General features: G+C 48.6%; 1 protein-coding gene across 1 annotated transcript in view; it reads left to right on the plus strand.

Moving 5' to 3' along the window:
* eif5b (eukaryotic translation initiation factor 5B) overlaps window positions 1–20,558 on the plus strand; it is a gene marked incomplete at its 3' end in the record, with an annotated part of 65,265 nt that overhangs the window by 16,377 nt on the left and 28,330 nt on the right. The window contains exons 6-15 of the mRNA XM_083758509.1: window positions 201–483; window positions 1,849–1,985; window positions 2,563–2,640; window positions 2,765–2,915; window positions 4,135–4,230; window positions 4,577–4,669; window positions 5,129–5,182; window positions 14,213–14,302; window positions 15,257–15,579; window positions 16,873–16,980. Coding sequence (XP_083614635.1) covers window positions 201–483; window positions 1,849–1,985; window positions 2,563–2,640; window positions 2,765–2,915; window positions 4,135–4,230; window positions 4,577–4,669; window positions 5,129–5,182; window positions 14,213–14,302; window positions 15,257–15,579; window positions 16,873–16,980 — 1,413 coding nt within the window. The remainder of the gene's footprint in view (window positions 1–200; window positions 484–1,848; window positions 1,986–2,562; window positions 2,641–2,764; window positions 2,916–4,134; window positions 4,231–4,576; window positions 4,670–5,128; window positions 5,183–14,212; window positions 14,303–15,256; window positions 15,580–16,872; window positions 16,981–20,558) is intronic.

Genomic DNA, 20,558 nt, shown 5'->3' on the forward strand with positions numbered 1-20,558 from the left:
GCGCGGCACCGAGTGCCGCACTACGAGCTTGTAGATCTGCTATTTTTTGGAAAATCGTGAAAATGTGGCGCAAATCTTTGAATATATTCTTTGTGCTACTGTAGGGGGAGGAGGAGGAGCCCCTAAAATGAAGACGGCCGCCCAGAATATATATATATGAATATATATGAATCTATATGAATCTATTCTTTCTACTGTAGGAGGGAGGAGGCGGAGCCCCCAAGATGAAGACGGCCGCCCAGAAGAAAGCGGAGAAGAAAGAGAGGGACAAGAAAAAGAAGGACGAGGACCGTCTGAAGAAGAAACAGAGGGAGGACAAGGAGAAGGAGGTGAAGGAGAAGGAGGTGAAGGAGAAGGAGGTGAAGGAGGAGGAGGTGAAGAAGGCGGAGCCTGCTCCTCCGGCTCCGCCTCCTGCTGCTGCTGACGACACCGAGGCTGCCGACGTTCCCGTGGCGGAAGAACAGGACGAGCCAATGGGAGAAGGTGGGCGGGGACTTTTCCCAGACCTGTTTATTGGTCGATAGCCTGATCCGGTCGGGAGCAGATTGTATGTAGGCGGCGGCGGTGGCTCAGGGGTAGAGTGCCTGGATGGTAACCGCAAGGTTGCCAGTTTGAACCCGGTCTCCCCCAGAGTTACTGTCGAAGTGTCCTTGAGCAAGACACTGAACCCCTAATTGCTCCCGATGTGCTAGTTGGTGCCTTGCATGGTTTCCGCTGCCATTGGTGTATGAATGGGTGAATGTAATGCACAATCTATGTAAAGGTGTATGAATGGGTGAATGTAATGCACAATCTCTGTAAAGCGCCTTGGATAAAGGCGCTATATAAATGCACCATTTACCATTTACCATTTATGTCCTGTTGTAGTCACTGATTTGTAGTCATGGGGCAGGAAACCACAACTGGAATAAGTACTACCCCAAGATAAATCCCTGCGATCATCATTTTAGGGCCTACCCAATGAAATCATTGATGCTGCGTAGTTTCGCAGAATACAAAATAAATATAAATGTGAGTGTACTTTCCACAGACTAATTTACCGTCTCTGTACCGTCTAATAAAGGTTATTATCCCACAGGGGAATTCTATTTTATTGGGTACGCCCTAAAAGTTTGATCGCAAGGATTCCGAGGAATCATTTTGGGTAGTTCTTATTCCGGTTGTGGTTTCCTGCCTGATAAGTTAGCATCCGCTCCCGACCGGATCACACGGACCAGGCTTTCCTGCAAGGTGGAAATCCCGGTGACACGAGGTTAATTGATCCATAATGTTTTTGTCTCCACCTCCTGGGCTATGGGATCATCCATGTCAGGGGAAAAAAAAACCTATTGCGTAATAAATAACATATACATGTGTCGGTTAAAAAAATGACACAGTGATGCAAATGTAAGACATTTCATATCCTCCAAAAGGCCAGGCTTATGTATGAATTAATACAGAGAAAGAAAACTAAGGAGATTTACTTTGTGATTTCAGTAGTTTTGTAAAGCCTCCGTTTCATTTCCGGGTAATCGGGGAGTTTGTTGTGAGCAGTGGTCGTTAGCATTAGCGTTAGCGCATACGCCTTATCTCGTCACAAAAGGTTACGTGTTCGGAGCGATGCGAGACCAAGTCACGAATGAAATTCTTTAGAGGCTTTGAATATCCGCCATCCTAGATTGCCGCTCACTTCACACGGGTGTGATTTTAAATTACACACTGGCATCGTATCGGTACTCTGTATCGACAGATACGCAAGTTATGGGTATCGTTTCATATTTATTTCGTTTTAGCTAACGATAATTGTGTCTGTCTGTCTGTCTGTCTGTCTGTCTGTCTCATCATGTTGTGCTGATGTTGGTCCTCCAGAGGAGGCTGAGTCAGATAAAAAGAAGAAAGACAAGAAGAAGAAGAAAGGGGAGAAGGAGCCGGAGAAGGAGAAGAAGAAAGGTCCCAGCAAAGCCACAGTGAAGGCCATGCAGGAGGCTCTGGCCGTGATGAAAGAGGTGATGCATCATGGGATATAGAGTTCTTATAAAGTAAAGCCACAGTGAAGATGGTCTATGTATGAAGATGGGCGAACTTCATTGGAGCCACTAGAGGCGAAATGGTTCGCAAAGCCTACAAATGGTCTCCTAAATATAGTAGGCGTGGTTTGACCTATCCACCCAGCTTCAAAACCGGGTTTTTAGACAGCTGGTGGATGGAAAAAAAGCTCCACTTCCGCGGGGATGACTTGCGCGACGGCCAGATTCCCGGAAGCGCTCTCCTCCGCGTCAATCGTCCGCAGAGGTGGAGCTTAATTCCCATCCACCAGCCGTCTAAAAACCAGCTGCGCACACGCCGTCACAGCTTATTCTGTCCGCGGCGCAAAACCGTTTCGCGCTTAGGTGTGGAAACGGGTATACGGGAAGTAAAGCAAAGTTGGCCTCTCTTGCTAATGTTCAGGAAGCTCTGGCGTAGATGAAAGAGGTGATGCATCCCGTGGAGTACGACTGGTGCTCCTGGAGATGTTCTGGTCACACACTGACTGGTGCTCCTGGAGATGTTCTGGTCTCACTGACTCTGGTTTCTGCTTTGCAGGAGGAGGAGCGAGCCAAGAGGGAGGAGGAGGAGAGAGAGAGGAGATTGGCAGAACTGGAACAACAGAGGCTGGAGCAGGTACACACACACACACACACACACACACACACACACACACACACACACACACCTGTGCTGTTCTGGGTGCGTTTATGGTTGTTTATTGTGACCACGACCTCTTGGACCCCCTCCCCAATCTCAGGAGAAACTGGAGCAGGAGAGGAAGGAGAAGAAGAAACAGAAGGAGAAGGAGAGGAAGGAGAGACTGAAGAAAGAAGGAAAGCTCCTCACCAAGACCCAGAGAGAGGCCCGCGCCAGAGCCGAGGCCACGCTGAAGATACTGCAGGCCCAGGGTACCACTTTACCACACTTTACCACACTTTACCGCACTTTACCACACTTTACTGCAGGCCCAGGGTACCACTTTACTACACTTTACCACACTTTACTGCAGGCCCAGGGTACCACTTTACTACACTTTACCACACTTAACCACACTTTACTGCAGGCCCAGGGTACCACTTTACTACACTTTACCACACTTTACCACACTTTACTGCAGGCCCATGGTACCACTTTACTACACTTTACCACACTTTACTGCAGGCCCAGGGTACCACTTTACTACACTTTACCACACTTTACTGCAGGCCCAGGGTACCACGTTTCACTCTTAAGTCACCCACTGCCTAGAGCAGTGGTTCCCAAACTCAAGGACCCCCAAATGGACACTAATTAGCCCCCCATTAGGACCTCCAGTTTGACATGCAATAATCTACCGGGCCACTCTACCCCTGAGCCACTGCTGCCCATAGCCCTCCTGTCCAGGAGTGATTAAATCCTAACCATAGCCCTCCTGTCCAGAAGTGTTTATATCCTAACCATAGCCCTCCTGTCCAGGTATTGAAGTGTTTATATCCTAACCATAGCCCTCCTGTCCAGGTATTGAAGTGTTTATATCCTAACCATAGCCCTCCTGTCCAGGTATTGAAGTGTTTATATCCTAACCATAGCCCTCCTGTCCAGGTATTGAAGTGTTTATATCCTAACCATAGCCCTCCTGTCCAGGTATTGAAGTGTTTATATCCTAACCATAGCCCTCCTGTCCAGGTATTGAAGTGATTAAATCCTAACCATAGCCCTCCTGTCCAGGTATTGAAGTGTTTATATCCTAACCATAGCCCTCCAGTCCAGGTATTGAAGTGATTAAATCCTAACCATAGCCCTCCTGTCCAGGTATTGAAGTGTTTATATCCTAACCATAGCCCTCCTGTCCAGGTATTGAAGTGTTTATATCCTAACCATAGCCCTCCTGTCCAGGTATTAAAGTGTTTATATCCTAACCATAGCCCTCCTGTCCAGGTATTGAAGTGATTAAATCCTAACCATAGCCCTCCTGTCCAGGTATTGAAGTGTTTATATCCTAACCATAGCCCTCCTGTCCAGGTATTAAAGTGTTTATATCCTAACCATAGCCCTCCTGTCCAGGTATTAAAGTGTTTATATCCTAACCATAGCCCTCCTGTCCAGGTATTGAAGTGTTTATATCCTAACCATAGCCCTCCTGTCCAGGTATTGAAGTGCCATCCAAGGACTCGATGCCAAAGAAGAAGCCTGTCTACGGAGACAAGAGGAAGAAGAAGGTGATCGCCACACACACGCCTGAAGGTACACGATGACGGTCAATCGGTCATGTTATTCATATTTCATACTTCCTTAAAGCCCCCCCCCCCCCGTCCCACTCCCTCCCTCCCTCTCTGGCAGTTCTAAGTTGAACCAGTGCATTGATTCTAGAGCAACCTTTTAACCCATTCTGACCTGAGATCAGATTCTAAAAATGTCTTCTACATCCTGACAGTTTTCTGATAAAGCCATGTTTCTATGTCAGTCGTTCTTCGATTTTTCAAAAAATAGCAGACCTACAAGCTCATAGCGCGCCACTCGGTGGCGCGCTATGAGCTTGTAGGTCTGCTATGGATATGAAGAATCACCTCAACTCCTCTCCTCTCCTCAGAACCTTCTGAGGTGACTCCACCACCACCAGTCTCGGAGACTCCGGAGCCAATTGCCACGGAGACAGAGACAGTCGCCCCACCAGAAGAACCAGGTGAGACAAAATGGAAGAACTAATGGACTTAGTACATTATATATTACATATTACAATAATGTACCTGTCTGTCTGTATCTCTTCTCATCTCCCCTTCTCTTTCTGCCCGTCTGTCTCGTCCCTCTGTCCCTCTGTCCCCCTGTCCCCCTGTCCCTCTGTCCTCTGTCCCTCTGTCCCTCTGTCCCTCTGTCCCCTGTCCCCCTGTCCCCCTGTCCCCTGTCCCTCTGTCCCCCTGTCCCCTGTCCCTCTGTCCCCTGTCCCTCTGTCCCTCTGTCCCCTGTCCCCCTGTCCCCCTGTCCCTCTGCCCCCTGTCCCTCTGTCCCATGTCCCTCTGTCCTCTGTCCCTCTGTCCCCTGTCCCTCTGCCCCCTGTCCCTCTGTCCCATGTCCCTCTGTCCTCTGTCCCTCTGTCCCCTGTCCCTCTGCCCCCTGTCCCCCTGTCCCCTGTCCCTCTGTCCAGTTGTCAAACCACTTGCAGACGACTGGGAGAACATCGCTACAGACGAGGAGAAAGGTGAGACCGACCATCCATCAGCTGTGAGATCTGCTCTCCTCCCTCCCTGTCGCTCCCCGTCCCGCTAGGCTGTGAGATCTGTTCTCCTCCCTCCCTGTCGCTCACCGCTAGGCTGTGAGATCTGTTCTCCTCCCTCCCTGTCGCTCCCCGTCCCGCTAGGCTGTGAGATCTGTTCTCCTCCCTCCCTGTCGCTCCCCACTAGGCTGTGAGATCTGTTCTCCTCCCTCCCTGTCGCTCCTCGCTAGGCTGTGAGATCTGCTCTCCTCCCTCCCTGTCGCTCCCCGTCCCTCTAGGCTGTGAGATCTGTTCTCCTCCCTCCCTGTCGCTCCCCGTCCCGCTAGGCTGTGAGATCTGTTCTCCTCCCTCCCTGTTGCTCCCCGCTAGGCTGTGAGATCTGTTCTCCTCCCTCCCTGTCGCTCCCCGTCCCGCTAGGCTGTGAGATCTGTTCTCCTCCCTCCCTGTCGCTCCCCGTCCCGCTAGGCTGTGAGATCTGTTCTCCTCCCTCCCTGTCGCTCCCCGTCCCGCTAGGCTGTGAGATCTGTTCTCCTCCCTCCCTGTCGCTCCCCGTCCCGCTAGGCTGTGAGATCTGTTCTCCTCCCTCCCTGTCGCTCCCCGTCCCGCTAGGCTGTGAGATCTGTTCTCCTCCCTCCCTGTCGCTCCCCGTCCCGCTAGGCCATTCATCCTAAATGCAATCATTTGAAGCAGTGTTGTGTTTGGCAGCACATTTAGATTTTAGTTCTATTTCGTCCCTGCTGACCGCCAGAGGCGGTGCTTTAAGCACTGAATACGTCCCTTCGCGCATGCGCAGTCGAGTATTTTATACCAACAATGTCGGTTGACCCCGTGATGACCCGGAGTCGTCTATAACTTCCGGCAGTCGTCCGGGGCTCAGCCCCTAATTTCTTCTCGCTTTGCGCAAGTTGTACATAGCACAGAGTTCTACAGCAGAATTAAACTGCACGATAACAGAACTATTGCTTTGCTACTACTAAGTCGCCGGTAGTCCCGCGACCATTGTTGGTCGGAGCTGTGACGCGTGCGTTCGCCCTCCAGGGACTGCGACTTAATACTACTATTATTGTATCGTTTTCGAGTGGAGCTGGGCTTCACATCGTCTTCTTTCCCCGTGGGAACAAGGTAAGCAGACAACCCCTGTTCGCATAGGCTGCGTGCGCGCTGCTTCCCTGCAACACACACGGTCGCGTGCTACAAACGGCGACCTGAGCGTCCCGTTTTAGCACCCGTCAAAGTTGAACGGATAGCTCGTTCTCTTTGACAGCTTACGCTGTCTTGTTTTCCCACGAAGGCTGCGCCGCAGTGCTGGTGACGGCAAGCGTTAGCACTACCCGCTCCCAGCACGTGAGTCGACGCTAGTATTATTTGTTTACTACTTACCTATACTACTTATACTTATACTACTTATACTTATAAGTGTACTTATCTACTGCTATATTACTCTGCCTCTCTGAGCGAGTCTTTGCTGGCACTGGCCAGCTATATAGCACCGCCGCGTGCTACAAACGGCGACCTGAGCGTCCCGTTTAGCACCCGTCAAAGTGAACGGATAGCTCGTTCTCTTTGACAGCTTACGCTGTCTTGTTTTCCCACGAAGGCTGCGCCGCAGTGCTAGTGACGGCAAGCGTTAGCGCTACCCGCTCCCAGCACGTGAGTCGACGCTATTATTATTTGCTTACTACTTATACTTATACTACTTATACTTATACTTATACTACTTATAAGTGTACTTATTTACTGCTATATTACTCTGCCTCTCTGAATGAGTCTTTGCTGGCACTGGCCAGCTATATAGCACCACCGCGAGGTTACGTCAGTAACCCCGGTTATATGAATTGGCTTGACTGATTTAGTCACTTGTTCTCAAATAGTGTACTTTAATTTCGGCACAGAGCCATTGCCACTTTATAGGTTGGTTTTTCTGAAATTATATATATATAACTATATCATTATATATATATCATATATACTGGTCTCTGCTAGAGCACCCCTTACCTGGCATAGGCGGCGTGCGCGCCCCCTCCCTCCAGCTAAGCGGCCTTTAGCAGCTACAGTAGCCTCTACTGGCACAGGCAGCGTCCGCGCTCCCTTCCTACCAGTTTACGGCTCCACCCCTAGCGACCACTAGCGTCCGCGCTCTGGGCTACATCTGCGGGTTTCCAATGGACGAACCCCGCCACCACCTGTGCACCTCCCGCCAGGCTCCTCTGCGGCCAGAGGATGGGCATGACCTCTGCCCTGGGTGCCTTGGCCCCCAACATCTGAGGGAGGCACTCGGTGACAACCCATGTCACGTGGACGCAGGAGCGTCCAATCTCTCTCGCCGGTAATGAAGGCTAACAAAACCCTCCCCGGACAGAAGATACGTTATCGTTTAAAGCGGCGCTATCCCCGCTAAACAGACGTTCATATGATATCATATACTTATCATGGCATAACCTCCTGTGTGTGGGTAAAGGCTGCGTTTGCGCCGCCTCCCTGCTCTGCATACGAGGTCTGTTCGACTGTGAACGCTAGCGCTTATTATAAGCGACTATAAGACTTGCCGAAGGATAAGAACACTGTCATATTACCTTCGTTTGTTAAACACGCTACTTTTTAAGCTTTGTTTAGCCCCTGCTGGTGATGGCAAGAGCCTTGCTGGCCAAAGCCATATACCGATATTGGCAGCATTCAAGCTTAACTGCTTTTGCGAATAGCTGTATTGTTGTTATTATCAGCCCGGTACAGGAGCAGCTTCCTGCGTCCTCCCAGGGTATTGATGTTGCTACCAGTATAGTTTGTAGCAAAATAGTATTAACAGCTACTGGTGTACATAGCCTGTCTGGTTGTTAACCCAGCTGGCCCCCAGTAGTGGGCCTAGCTGAAGCTGCTACCAGTATGTCTGGAGCTCAAAGCTCCATTAACAGTTTTTTGCATATACAGTGGGTGCAACCTGGTTTGTTCCCACAGGTCGGATTAGTGCCCCTGGGTACCTGTAGGTCCTATTAGCCCAGCTGGTCCCCAGCACAGAGTATCTGGCGCTACTGACAGCGTAGCTCACAGCTGCTACCAGTAGCTTAAAGTTAAAGCTGTTTATGAACAGGCTATAGCTTGTCTTGTTTTTTAGTAGCCTAGCTGGTCTCCAGCATAGCTCTCTAACTGGCGCTGCTACCTGTAGTTGTAGCCCAAGCGCTTATTATACTATTGAAGATAAAAAGCTATCTGTATATAGCTTGCCTTACTGTTTGTTGGCCCAGCTGGTACAGGGCAGGCAGCGTATGCGCTCCGCTCCTCCAGCATACGGCCAGCTTGATGTTACTTACTACTAATCGTTTGTTAGCTCAAGCATTTATTAACAGCTATTGGTGTATAGCTTGTTATGTTCATTAGCTGCAGCTGATACAGGCAGCGTACGCGCTCCCTTCCTTCAGCAGGTGGCCCCTATCGGTGGAGCTATCGGTTGTAGCCTTTTCTCCAAAACTAGCTTGTGTCGGTTTATTTAACCGAACCTGGCTGGGGTAGGCAGCGGTAGCGCTCCCTCCTCCCAGCATGAATGCGTAGTAGTGCACACGTGACTAGTGTATTGGAAGTGTCTTTTGTTTCGCTCTGGACTAGCAAACATAAATAATAATGCACTGGAGTTTGGATAAGCGTCATAGTGCCGTGATAAACGGTCACATAGGAAACACTACAGCTGCTACATAGCAGCGTCCAAACCTTGACTGAAGGCTACTTTATTATCATAAATTATAAGTAAGCCTCCGCCGGGGGTACAGGTAGCGTAAAGCTCCCCTCCCCCACCGCGACCATGCAGGTCGCACAGTCTATCTAACAGCAACGTCTGTGTGCTGTTTCTATGATGCACTTTACATCTGGTTGAATCTCAAAGTGCTGCAATGAGCATTTGCATAAACGTAAATGCATATTCACATGCTGCGGCAGGTATAGCAGCATTCAGTTTTTCGATTAAGTCATTATATGCCGATCTAAGTTAAAGCCTCTGCTGGCACAGGCAGCGTACGCGCCCCCTCCCTGCAGCATATGGCCAACACCTAGCAAACCAGTAGCGTCCGCGCCCTGGGCTAGTTGGGACTGGTGTGCACCGGCCGGTCCAAAGGAACCGGTGCCACCACAACGGAGAGCACCCACTTTCGTACCTCGAAAGCCTCTGCTGGTACAGACAGCGTATGCGCTCCCTCAAGCATATGGCCAACACCTAGCAACCAGTAGCGTCCGCGCCCTGGGCTAGTTGGGACTTGTGTGCACCGGCCGGTCCAGAGTAACCGGTGCCACCACAATGGAGAGCTCCCACTTTTGTACCTCGTGTGAAACTCTCCTTCAGCCGTGAGCCGACCTTGGTCCTGCCCCGTGTGCCAGGAGGAAAAGGTCTGACCGCTGACTACAGCAGATCCGAGAGGGCTCAGCTATCTGCAGAGTTGGCCCGCATGAGGGCCATGCTCACTTCAGATAACACCTAGGCACCTCGGAGGGTGCCGAAGCGCCTACCTCTCCGATGCCACAACTGACTCGAGGTTGATGTGCTCTCCCCGACAGCTTAAGCTACGCACTTCCATGACTATGAGGAAGATGCAGAAGGCGGTGCCTCCCAGGCATCAGAGCCGGCCTCCCACTTCTCAGCTCATGCGCATAGCCGTGGAACGCATACTAAAGCAGGCAGTCGGCTCCTCCAAGCGCCTTCTTCTTGCTGTCTTCGCCGTCCCCCACGCCTGTACCTGAGACAGCTACAGGCCTGCCGGGCGAACGATCAGGGCCCTCTCCCATCTCTATACCGATGGTGAAATCCTGGCAGCCCTGCCCTGATTGGGAAAAGTGTCCTGAGACAACCCGTTGCGACGTGACACTTTAATAGATTTGAACGCACAAGGCGATAAGGGCTGGCCTGGGTTACATGCCAGCCACCAAGCCTGTCATTGCATCCCTCATTGTGTTCCCCAACGAGGCCCGGCGGCAGAACGCTAGGTGACCTCGACCCCAGTGCAGGAGCACAGACAACCTGCTCACTGGGGCCTCCCGTTCACACTTAATAGTGGCAACGTTAATACTGTCTCAGTCACCTTTGGTGTGTCACTGGAGGCATTGGCGTCATGTCCTCAGAGCGTGGGCGGCTGATGTCCATCGTATCTCTAGCCCGTCGCCAAGTCGGGTTTTCACAGTCAAGCTTGACTGATGAGCCTAGGCCAACTCTCCGTAGTCTCCCTGAGGAGCCAGGAGCACTAGGTGGTTCAGCCGGGCGAGAATCGCCGGAGCGAACCATCCAGGGGGGGAAGACCAGGCTGCAGCTTGCAGGCCTACGACACATCCCGCCTCCCAAAGGGCCGAGCTCCAACATTGATGAAATCATCTTGACTGCCCTCGGAGCTCGCGTATCACCGCCGGCCCACACTAGAGGCCAGCGTGTTCCCTGGCGTCCCACGCAGGGACCTGACTGTGACTGTGACTTTCCGGGCTGTGCAGTGCCTTCTGACGCCAGCCCCCCATATCCGGCGGGTCAAAATGGCCATTATCAGCAACATGACGAGAGCCCTACTATCAGACCAGGAGTGATGTGTCCTCCTGCCCAAGGGCGCAACAGAGGCTGTATATCCTCAGTCACACTAAGGGAAGTCCGATCTACATACTTCCTCGTGACGCAAGACAGACGGGTGTCGACATGTCTTGAATCTGATGGGACCCATATGAAGTTATGCCAGCCTACTGGGCCGAACACGGCAATGTGCTGGAGCGGCAAGTGGTGCGCTCCGCTCTATAGCACACATTCTCATACTCATGGGACCTTAACCGGGTACTGGACGCCCTGTGCGGGCCTACCTTCGAACCCTTGGCACAGGCAGAGCTGAAGTGGGTGTCATGCAAGACAGCCCTTCTCCTGGCCATTACATTGGCAAAGCGTGTCAGTGAACTGCACGCTCTGTCAGTCAGCGAATCATGTCTGAGGTGGAACGCAGACGGCTCGGGGGTCACGCTGTGGCCAAACATAGCATTCCTCCCGAAGGTGCTGTCGCAGGCTCACCTCAACCGGCCTATCAGGCTGGCTCGATTCAACCCCCCACCTGGGGAGCTGACAGACAAACTGGAGCTGTTGTGCCCAGTCCGGGCCCTGAGAGCCTACATTGAAGCTACTGCACGCATCAGGCGAGCAGAGCAGCTGTTCTTTTGCCATAGTGGTGTGAACAAAGGCGGCGCTCCCTCCAAGCAGCGCCTGTCCCACTGGATTGTAGACACAATCAGCCACGCCTATGAGGCAAGTAACCTCCCCGTACCATCAGGGGTACGGTGCCACTCTACAAGGAGCATTTCCACATCATGGGCTGCCATGAGAGGGGTGCCCTTGGAGGACATTTGTGCCGCCGCCTCATGGGCTTCGGCAGGCACTTTCTCAAGGTACTACAGGGTGAATGTTGCCACTCCCCACCCAGTGGACGTGGCCCTCTTCCCCGAATCCTCCGGTTCTACCCTTTGAGGTCTGTAATCAGGATTCCTCGTGACTTGGCTGGTATAAGTCATTCAGTGCTTAAAGCACCGCCTCTGGCGGTCAGCAGGGACGAAATAGAACGATAGTTACGTATGTAACTACGGTTCTATGAGTCCTGAATGACCGCCAGAGGCACTCTTGTCACTCAGAATCCTCGTGTTCTCGCGAGAAGATTCTGTAGGGACTGAGCCCCGGACGACTGCCGGAAGTTATAGACGACTCCGGGTCATCACGGGGTCAACCGACATTGTTGGTATAAAATACTCGACTGCGCATGCGCGAAGGGACGTATTCAGTGCTTAAAGCACCGCCTCTGGCGGTCATTCAGGACTCATAGAACCGTAGTTACATACGTAACTATCGTTTTAGTCACAGTCTCTTCAATAGTTTTAATTTAGTTTTAGTCACATTTTTGTCACCTGGAATGTCTTAGTGTCGACTAAATATCATAAGAGTTTTGTCGACTACATCTACAGTTGATCTAGTCGAACAAAATGTATTTTGGCGGGCCTTGATGCCGTTGTAATGACTTCACTTGTTTTTTTGTTTTACAGCGTCGCGTCGCGACGTGCTGTGAACTTGTAGATCGGCTATTTTCAGCATGCAAGTGTAAAATAACCTATATTGGATCTCTTGTCCTTCCTAACATTTTTTTTTTTTTTTTTAAGATATTTTTTTGCGGCTTACGCCTTTTTTATTGATTTTTGAAGGGACAGACAGTAGGCTGACAGGAAACGGGAGAGAGATGGGGGGATGACATGCAGTAAAGGCCGTGTCGGGTCCGGGAGTCGAACCCGCGGCACACTGCGACTGGATTACCAGTCCGGTGCCCAGACCGTTACGCTACGGCCTGGGCCCTAACATTTGTTGACGAAATCGTCAGTATATTTAGTTTTAGTCATCATAGCTTAGATTTCATGAAAAAGGTAAAAGGTAGTCGACCAACATTTAGATTTCATGAAAAAGGTAAAAGGTAGTCGACCAACATTTAGATTAAAGGTAAAAGGTAAAAGGTAGTCGACCAACATTTAGATTAAAGGTAAAAGGTAAAAGGTAGTCGACCAACATTTAGATTAAAGGTAAAAGGTAAAAGGTAGTCGACCAACATTTAGATTAAAGGTAAAAGGTAAAAGGTAGTCGACCAACATTTAGATTAAAGGTAAAAGGTAGTCGACCAACATTTAGATTTCATGAAAAAGGTAAAAGGTAGTCGACCAACATTTAAATTAAAGGTAAAAGGTAGTCGACCAACATTTAGATTTCATGAAAAAGGTAAAAGGTAGTCGACCAACATTTTTCGTCTTTTTCCGACTTTGTGAACAAGATATGCAAAGTACACGTGAAGTTTAGTCGAGCAGCGTTTCCCCGAGCCAGAAGATAATAATATAATAATAATAATAATAATAAGCCAGAAGATGATTGTGTGGTCACGCAACATTGGGGGAAAAGGAGAATATTTGTCTAGTTTACATTTTAAACCAATTTTGGTGTTTTAAACATGTTAGCTATTGAAAAATACCAGATCTACAAGTTCATAGCGCGCCACCGAGTGGCGCGCTACGAGCTTGTAGGTCTGCTATTTTTTTTAAATCGTGGCCTAAATGGGTTATTTACATATTATTTTATTAGACAAAAAGTGTAGCCGTCACAAACGGGGGTCATTGCCATGCTGACTTTTTGTAAAGATTTGCCACGGACGTGCAACAACTAAATCACACCTGTGTGAAGTGAGGGTCGCTCTTATAATCATATAATCACGGACATGCAACAACTAAATCACACCTGTGTGAAGTGAGGGTCGCTCTTATAATCATACGCCACATACCGTGCTCAACCAATCAAATAATCACAAAATTGCATTTCTGTCAGCTGCTCTGAGTGAGCAGGAGGTGGTGTAGCGTTTGGTCATGTCTTGATGGTATGGTCATGTCTTGATGGTATGTGCTGATGGTCATGTATTGATGGTATGTGTTGATGGTATGTATTCATGGTAAGGTCATGTGTTGATGGTATGTGTTGATGGTATGTGTTGATGGTATGTATTCATGGTAAGGTCATGTATTGATGGTATGTGTTGATGGTATGTATTCATGGTAAGGTCATGTGTTGATGGTATGTGTTGATGGTATGTGTTGATGGTATGTATTCATGGTAAGGTCATGTGTTGATGGTATGTATTGATGGTATGTGTTGATGGTATGTGTTGATGGTATGTATTCATGGTAAGGTCATGTGTTGATGGTATGTGTTGATGGTATGTGTTGATGGTATGTATTCATGGTAAGGTCATGTGTTGATGGTATGTGTTGATGGTATGTATTCATGGTAAGGTCATGTGTTGATGGTATGTGTTGATGGTATGTATTCATGGTAAGGTCATGTGTTGATGGTATGTGTTGATGGTATGTATTCATGGTAAGGTCATGTGTTGATGGTATGTGTTGATGGTATGTATTCATGGTAAGGTCATGTGTTGATGGTCATGTATTGATGGTATGTGTTGATGGTATGCGGTGCCGTGCCATTCTCTTGCCTTGTAGGCCAACGTCGGCGTTTTGCACTCGGTGTGGGCAACACCCGGGAGCCAATGACCGGAGTGGACAAGTGGGGCGACGCGAAAAGTTTGTCTGGTTGTAAGAGCATGGTGTGCTGTGGCATTCTGGGTCATTAAACACACTCACTGCTTCTGACGGAGCGGTTTGTCTGGTTGTAAGAGCATGGTGTGCTGTGGCATTCTGGGTCATTAAACACACTCACTGCTTCTGACGGAACGGTTTGTCTGGCTGTAAGAGCATGGTGTGCTGTGGCATTCTGGGTCATTAAACACACTCACTGCTTCTGACGGAACGGTTTGTCTGGCTGTAAGAGCATGGTGTGCTGTGGCATTCTGGGTCATTAAACACACTCACTGCTTCTGACGGAACGGTTTGTCTGGCTGTAAGAGCATGGTGTGCTGTGGCATTCTGGGTCATTAAACACACTCACTGCTTCTGACGGAACGGTTTGTCTGGCTGTAAGAGCATGGTGTGCTGTGGCATTCTGGGTCATTAAACACACTTACTGCTTCTGACGGAACCTTCCCTCTGATAAGCTTTATTATTGATTTCAAACCAGATCGCTGATTCATTTTTTTTTTTGCTTGGCTTTTCCTTCTTTAGCGATCCTAGACCGGATTGCGCAACCCAGCTGTCGTTCACCTCCCTTTATACAGGCTGACTAAAAAGCTGAATAACTCGAATGGTTTGGATGAAATGCGCGACGTTTGGAGGTCTTTGCTGACTATCCGGTGATCTAGATGGGAACATTGGCACTTTTCTAGAGCAAGGATGGCTTCATTTTAGCTCGCCAAGCATTGGCGCTATTTATTTAGCAGCTAAGATGGCCGCCCAAACAGAATGTGAGTCCAGCGTGTGTTACATTACAAACAGCTCGGCAGTCTGCTGGTTGGCTCTGCGTCCAGCAGGTGGCAGCAGATTACTTTTAAGTGAGCATGCAAGAACCGTTTACACGTACAGCTTTAATCATCTCTGTCTCTCTCTCTCTCTCTCTCTCTCTCTCTGTCTCTCTCTATGTCTCTCTCTCAGAGTTGAAGAAGGTCCACATCGATGTGGAGGATCCGTCCGCTCCGCCCAAACCCTCCGTCGCCCCCGACAACGGCAGCGAGGAGGAAGACGAGGAGGAGGAGGAGGAAGAGGAGGAGGACGAGGAGGACGAGGAGGAGGAGGAGAGCGAAGAGGAGGAGCAGAAGAAGGTGGAGGGGGAGAAGAGAGGAGGAGGAGGAGGAGGAGGACAGCAGGAGAAGAGGAGAGGAGGGAAGGAGAGCGAAGAGGAGAGCAGTGGCAGCGACTCGGACGACGGGCGGACCAAAGAGGAGAAGATGTACGACAGAGCCAAGCGACGGATAGAGGTACTTTAGTTTTAGTCCTAGTCTCTTAACCCATTCTGACCTGAGATCAGATTCATACGAGGTTTCCGCCGGACACACACTGGGTCTGATGAACCCATTCTGACCTGAGATCAGATTCTAAAAATGTCAGTCGTTCTTTGATTTTTCAAAAATAGCAGACCTACAAGCTCGTATCGCGCCACTCGGTGGCGCGATATGAGCTTGTAGATCTGCTATTTTTCAATAGATAAAGCATAACATGATGCCAACACCAAAATGGGTGCCCGGTCAGAATGGGTTAATTGTTTTCATTTAGTTTTAGTCCCATATATATATATATATATATATATATATATATATTTATTTCTTTTCTTTTTGCTGCTTTGGCCTTTATTTTATATATTTTATGGAGGGACAGACAGTAGCCTGACAGGAAATGGGGAGAGAGATGGGGGGGGGGGGGGGGGATGACATGCAGTGAAGGCCGTCGGGATCGGGAGTCGAACCCGCGGCCACACTGCCAGCCTGGACCACTGAGCCATGGCCCAGGCCATTTTTTGTCACCTGGAATGTGTTGGTGTCAAGTCTAGTTTTAGTCGACTAAATCAACTGTAGATTTAGTCGACTAAAACTAGACTAGACACCAACCTGTGTTTTGGTGGGCCTTGATGCCGTCGTAATGACCCTAACTTTCTGAAAATAGCAGATCTACAAGCCCACAACGTGTAGCTGTGCGATGCGTTGTGAGCTTGTAGATCTGCTATTTTCAGCATGCAACCAAGTGTTAAATGACTTATACTGGATCTCTTGTCCACTAGTCCCTTCCTAACATTTTAGTCTAGTTTTTATTTGTTGACAAAATTGTCAGCACTGTATATTTAGTCTGAGTTTTAGTCATCATAGCTTAGTTTTCATTTAGTTTTCGTCAGTGAAAGAAGGTAGTCGACGAACATTTTACGTCTTAGTTTTAGTCGACGAAAACAACACTGGGTACTAAACTATTTATATCAAATTGAACAGTTCTGGTGAAAATGTAACCAATTTCGGTGGCGGTAACATTAGAGTTGATTCTTCATATCGTCCATATGAGTCGAACTGCCGCGATCATTTGTTTATTGTGTGTGTGTGTGTGTGTGTGTGTGTGTGTGTGTGTGTGTGTGTGTGTGTGTGTGTGTGTGTGTGTGTGTGTGTGTGTGTGTGTGTGTGTGTGTGTGTGTGTGTGTGTGTGTGTGTGTGTGTGTGTGTGTGTGTGTGTGTGTGTGTGTGTGTGTGTGTGTGTGTGTGTGTGTGTGTGTGTGTGTGTGCGCATTACAGAAACGTCGTGCAGAGAACATCCGTAACATCAACCTGGACAAGCTGAGGTCTCCTGTGGTGTGTGTGTTGGGTCACGTAGACACTGGCAAGACCAAGATCCTGGACAAGGTACCACTCACACACAGACACACGCACACACACACACACAGACACACTGGTCCGGGGACCACCAGTGGTCCTTGAGGGGGTTCCAGGTGGTCCGGGGACCACCAGTGGTCCTAGACAGGGTTCCAGGTGGTCCGGGGACCACCAGTGGTCCTTGAGGGGGTTCCAGGTGGTCCGGGGACCACCAGTGGTCCTTGAGGGGGTTCCAGGTGGTCCGGGGACCACCAGTGGTCCTTGAGGGGGTTCCAGGTGGTCCGGGGACCACCAGTGGTCCTAGACGGGGTTCCAGGTGGTCCGGGGACCACCAGTGGTCCTTGAGGGGGTTCCAGGTGGTCCGGGGACCACCAGTGGTCCTTGAGGGGGTTCCAGGTGGTCTGGGGACCACCAGTGGTCCTTGAGGGGGTTCCAGGTGGTCCGGGGACCACCAGTGGTCCTTGAGGGGGTTCCAGGTGGTCCGGGGACCACCAGCGGTCCTTGAGGGGGTTCCAGGTGGTCCGGGGACCACCTGTGGTCCTTGAGGGGGTTCCATGTGGTCCGGGGACCACCAGTGGTCCTTGAGGGGGTTCCAGGTGGTCCGGGGACCACCAGCGGTCCTTGAGGGGGTTCCAGGTGGTCCGGGGACCACCAGCGGTCCTTGAGGGGGTTCCAGGTGGTGAGTTGGTAACCAAATGTACCCTTTTAGATCTTTAACTCTTGAGTGTAAAAGATGTTAGGATCTCAAGTAAAACTTTGACTGGAAAAGACTCGCTCACCGTATAGAAAAAGAAGTAAAACTCCTTAGACTGAGACTTAGAAAAATATATATTTTATTTTATCATGCTGTGCTCATGGTGCTCTGTGCTCATGGTGCGATTAAAAAGCAAACGTTTGGGTCCTCAGACCGTCGTCAGTGCTATGGTTTTTTAAGTGGTGCAAACCACTTCTACATCCAGCTTACAATGCCCTGTACGCGTTTGTGTGTGTGTGTGTGTGTGTCTGTGTGAGCATGGAACGAGAGAAGTATGTGACATGGCTGCCACCTGCTGGACGCACGGGAGTTGCACCACTTGGTTCACACTGGTGTGATTTTTCACAGACAAAGAACTTACTCTTAAACAACTCCAAAACAATACAGCTCAGTTGCTGATAATTACTAATTGGTGACATCACCTGATTGTGGGCGTGGACATTACAGAAAGGATATACAAAATCACAGTTATATAGGAAACAAGAATATTACATACATCACATGTTGACAGACTTATATCATCACTTTTTGAATATAACTTTTTACTTTATGGGTAGCACTGGAGGGAGAGATCTTCATTTAAGCCACCTGGATTGACAGACTTTAAATAAAAAAATCCATCTAGATTCAGTTTGGAGGAGTTTAGTGTCTAAATCACCCCCTCTTCTAGATGTCTTAATTTGATCAATGACTGTGTAAGACAGATCTGCTGTGGAGTGACCGGCTTCCATGAAGTGTCTGGCGACAGGAGATTTGATGTCCTTGCGTCTGATGGCACTCATGTGTTCTATGATGCGTGTGCAGACTGCCCTGGATGTTTTGCCTACGTACTGTAGATTACATTTACATGTGATCATGTAGACTACATTAAAGGAACTACAATTCACAAATTGTCCGATAGTGCATTGTTTGTTAGTAACTAGTAACTAGTAAATGTGTTCGTTTTCTTGGAGTTTTTACAGGCCACGCAATGTAGACAAGGGTAGAAGCCGGTGACTCCATCCAACCGCCCCGTGTGTTGCTGGGGGGGGGGTATGTAGTAGGGATGTGTAAATGTGTCCAAAATGAAAATCGATTTGTATAATTCAATATTAACGATTAATCGATTAATCGTTTTGGGGGTGGGGGGGGCTTTTTTTTTTTTTAAATAATTTCCTTTTTTTTAATGAACCCTACAAATAAAAAGAATCTTCCCCCCAAGGGGTACCTAAGTCAAAAAAGTTTGGGAACCCCTGATGTAGTTGATTAACAATAATTGTAACTCTTGAGATTTAACCCATTCTGACCGGGCACCCATTTTGGTGTCGGCATCATGTTATGCTTTAGCTATTGAAAAATAGCAGATCTACAAGCTCATATCGCGCCACCGAGTGGCGCGATACGAGCTTGTAGGTCTGCTATTTTTTGAAAAATCGAAGAGCGACTGACATTTTTTAGAATCTGATCTCAGGTCAGAATGGGTTCATCAGACCAGTGTGTGTCCGGCGGAAACCTCGTATGAATCTGATCTCAGGTCAGAATGGGTTAATAAGGGTCCATTTGGTTACTAACTCCATCTTTTAAATGAGGACCACTGGTGGTCCCTGGACCACTGTTGATCCAATTGATCACCATAGCAACCCCAGCCTAGGCCTGATTAGGTAAATTCCCAACACCTGCTAAATCCTCCAAACCTGTATCTTGATTGGAATCAATTTCCACTCAGTCATGCAGCTACACAGACACATCCCAGGCACACTTTGGTAGGCCTATAGCCCTGTCCTGTTTGGATGACAATATTGCCTTTCCAACAGATTTTCATTTAATAAAAAAAAACGATTATCGATTATTAATTTTCATAATCGATTTTGGGTCCTATCAACGATAATCGATTAATCGGACCCATCCCTAGTATGTAGCAGTCTGCTTTCACCATATAGTCTCTGATGCTTTGAGATCTATAATGAGAGAAAAGAGGAGGGTCAGTGAACACTTTAGCACCTTCAGGGTCAGCTGACAAAACATGCCAGTGTTTCTCTATGATGCTACGTATATCGTTGCTCAAAGGATTATAAGTGGTGATGCAGGCACATGAATGTTTCTTTTTGGTCTTTGCAACCTGGTTAGGATTATTCAATTTAGTTAAAGCAGAGTCGAGCCATTTTTTTGGGGTACCCTCTATCAGCAAAGTTTCTGTACATGATGTCTCTCTCTTTTTGAAAATCTGACTGACTGTTACAGATTCGTTTCAGTCTAAAGGAATTGAGAATATGGTAAACCTTTCTTCAAAGCAGGGGGGTGTGCACTGGTGGCATGTAAAAGACTATTCTTGTCTGTGGGTTTGGTGTACAGAGTGGTGGACAATTTACCATCCTGAAAAAGTACACGGGTGTCTAGAAATGGAATTTCATGTTTGCTGAATTCCATGTTGAATTTGATGGTAGGTGCCAGATTGTTCAGGTAGGACACAAAACCATGACGCTCTTCCTCAGTACCTTGCCAGATAAGGATAATATCATCAATGTATCTCTTAAATAACAACATATTGTGGGCAAAAGGATTGTTGTGCCACACTGAATTGTGTTCAAGGAAGCCCAAGGCAATGCCTGCATAATCTGGACTGAATACTGAGCCCATTGGTGCCCCCTGCAGTTGGAGATGATAGGAGTTCTCAAATAGAAAATAGTTTTTGTGTAAAATCATGGATGTCATTTCTACCAGAAAGTTGGTTGGAGGTGTCAATTCATCCCTTAAGTCTAAATAGAATCTTAATGACTCTGTGCCTAGATCATGGGGGATATTGGTGTATAGGGAGACCACATCAAGGGTAGCCAAAATAATATTGGCAGTGGAATTGAGAATATTTACCTCTGAA

Source organism: Protomyctophum parallelum, assembly GCF_964188405.1.
Source record: "Protomyctophum parallelum genome assembly, chromosome: 23".
NCBI lineage: Eukaryota > Metazoa > Chordata > Actinopteri > Myctophiformes > Myctophidae > Protomyctophum > Protomyctophum parallelum.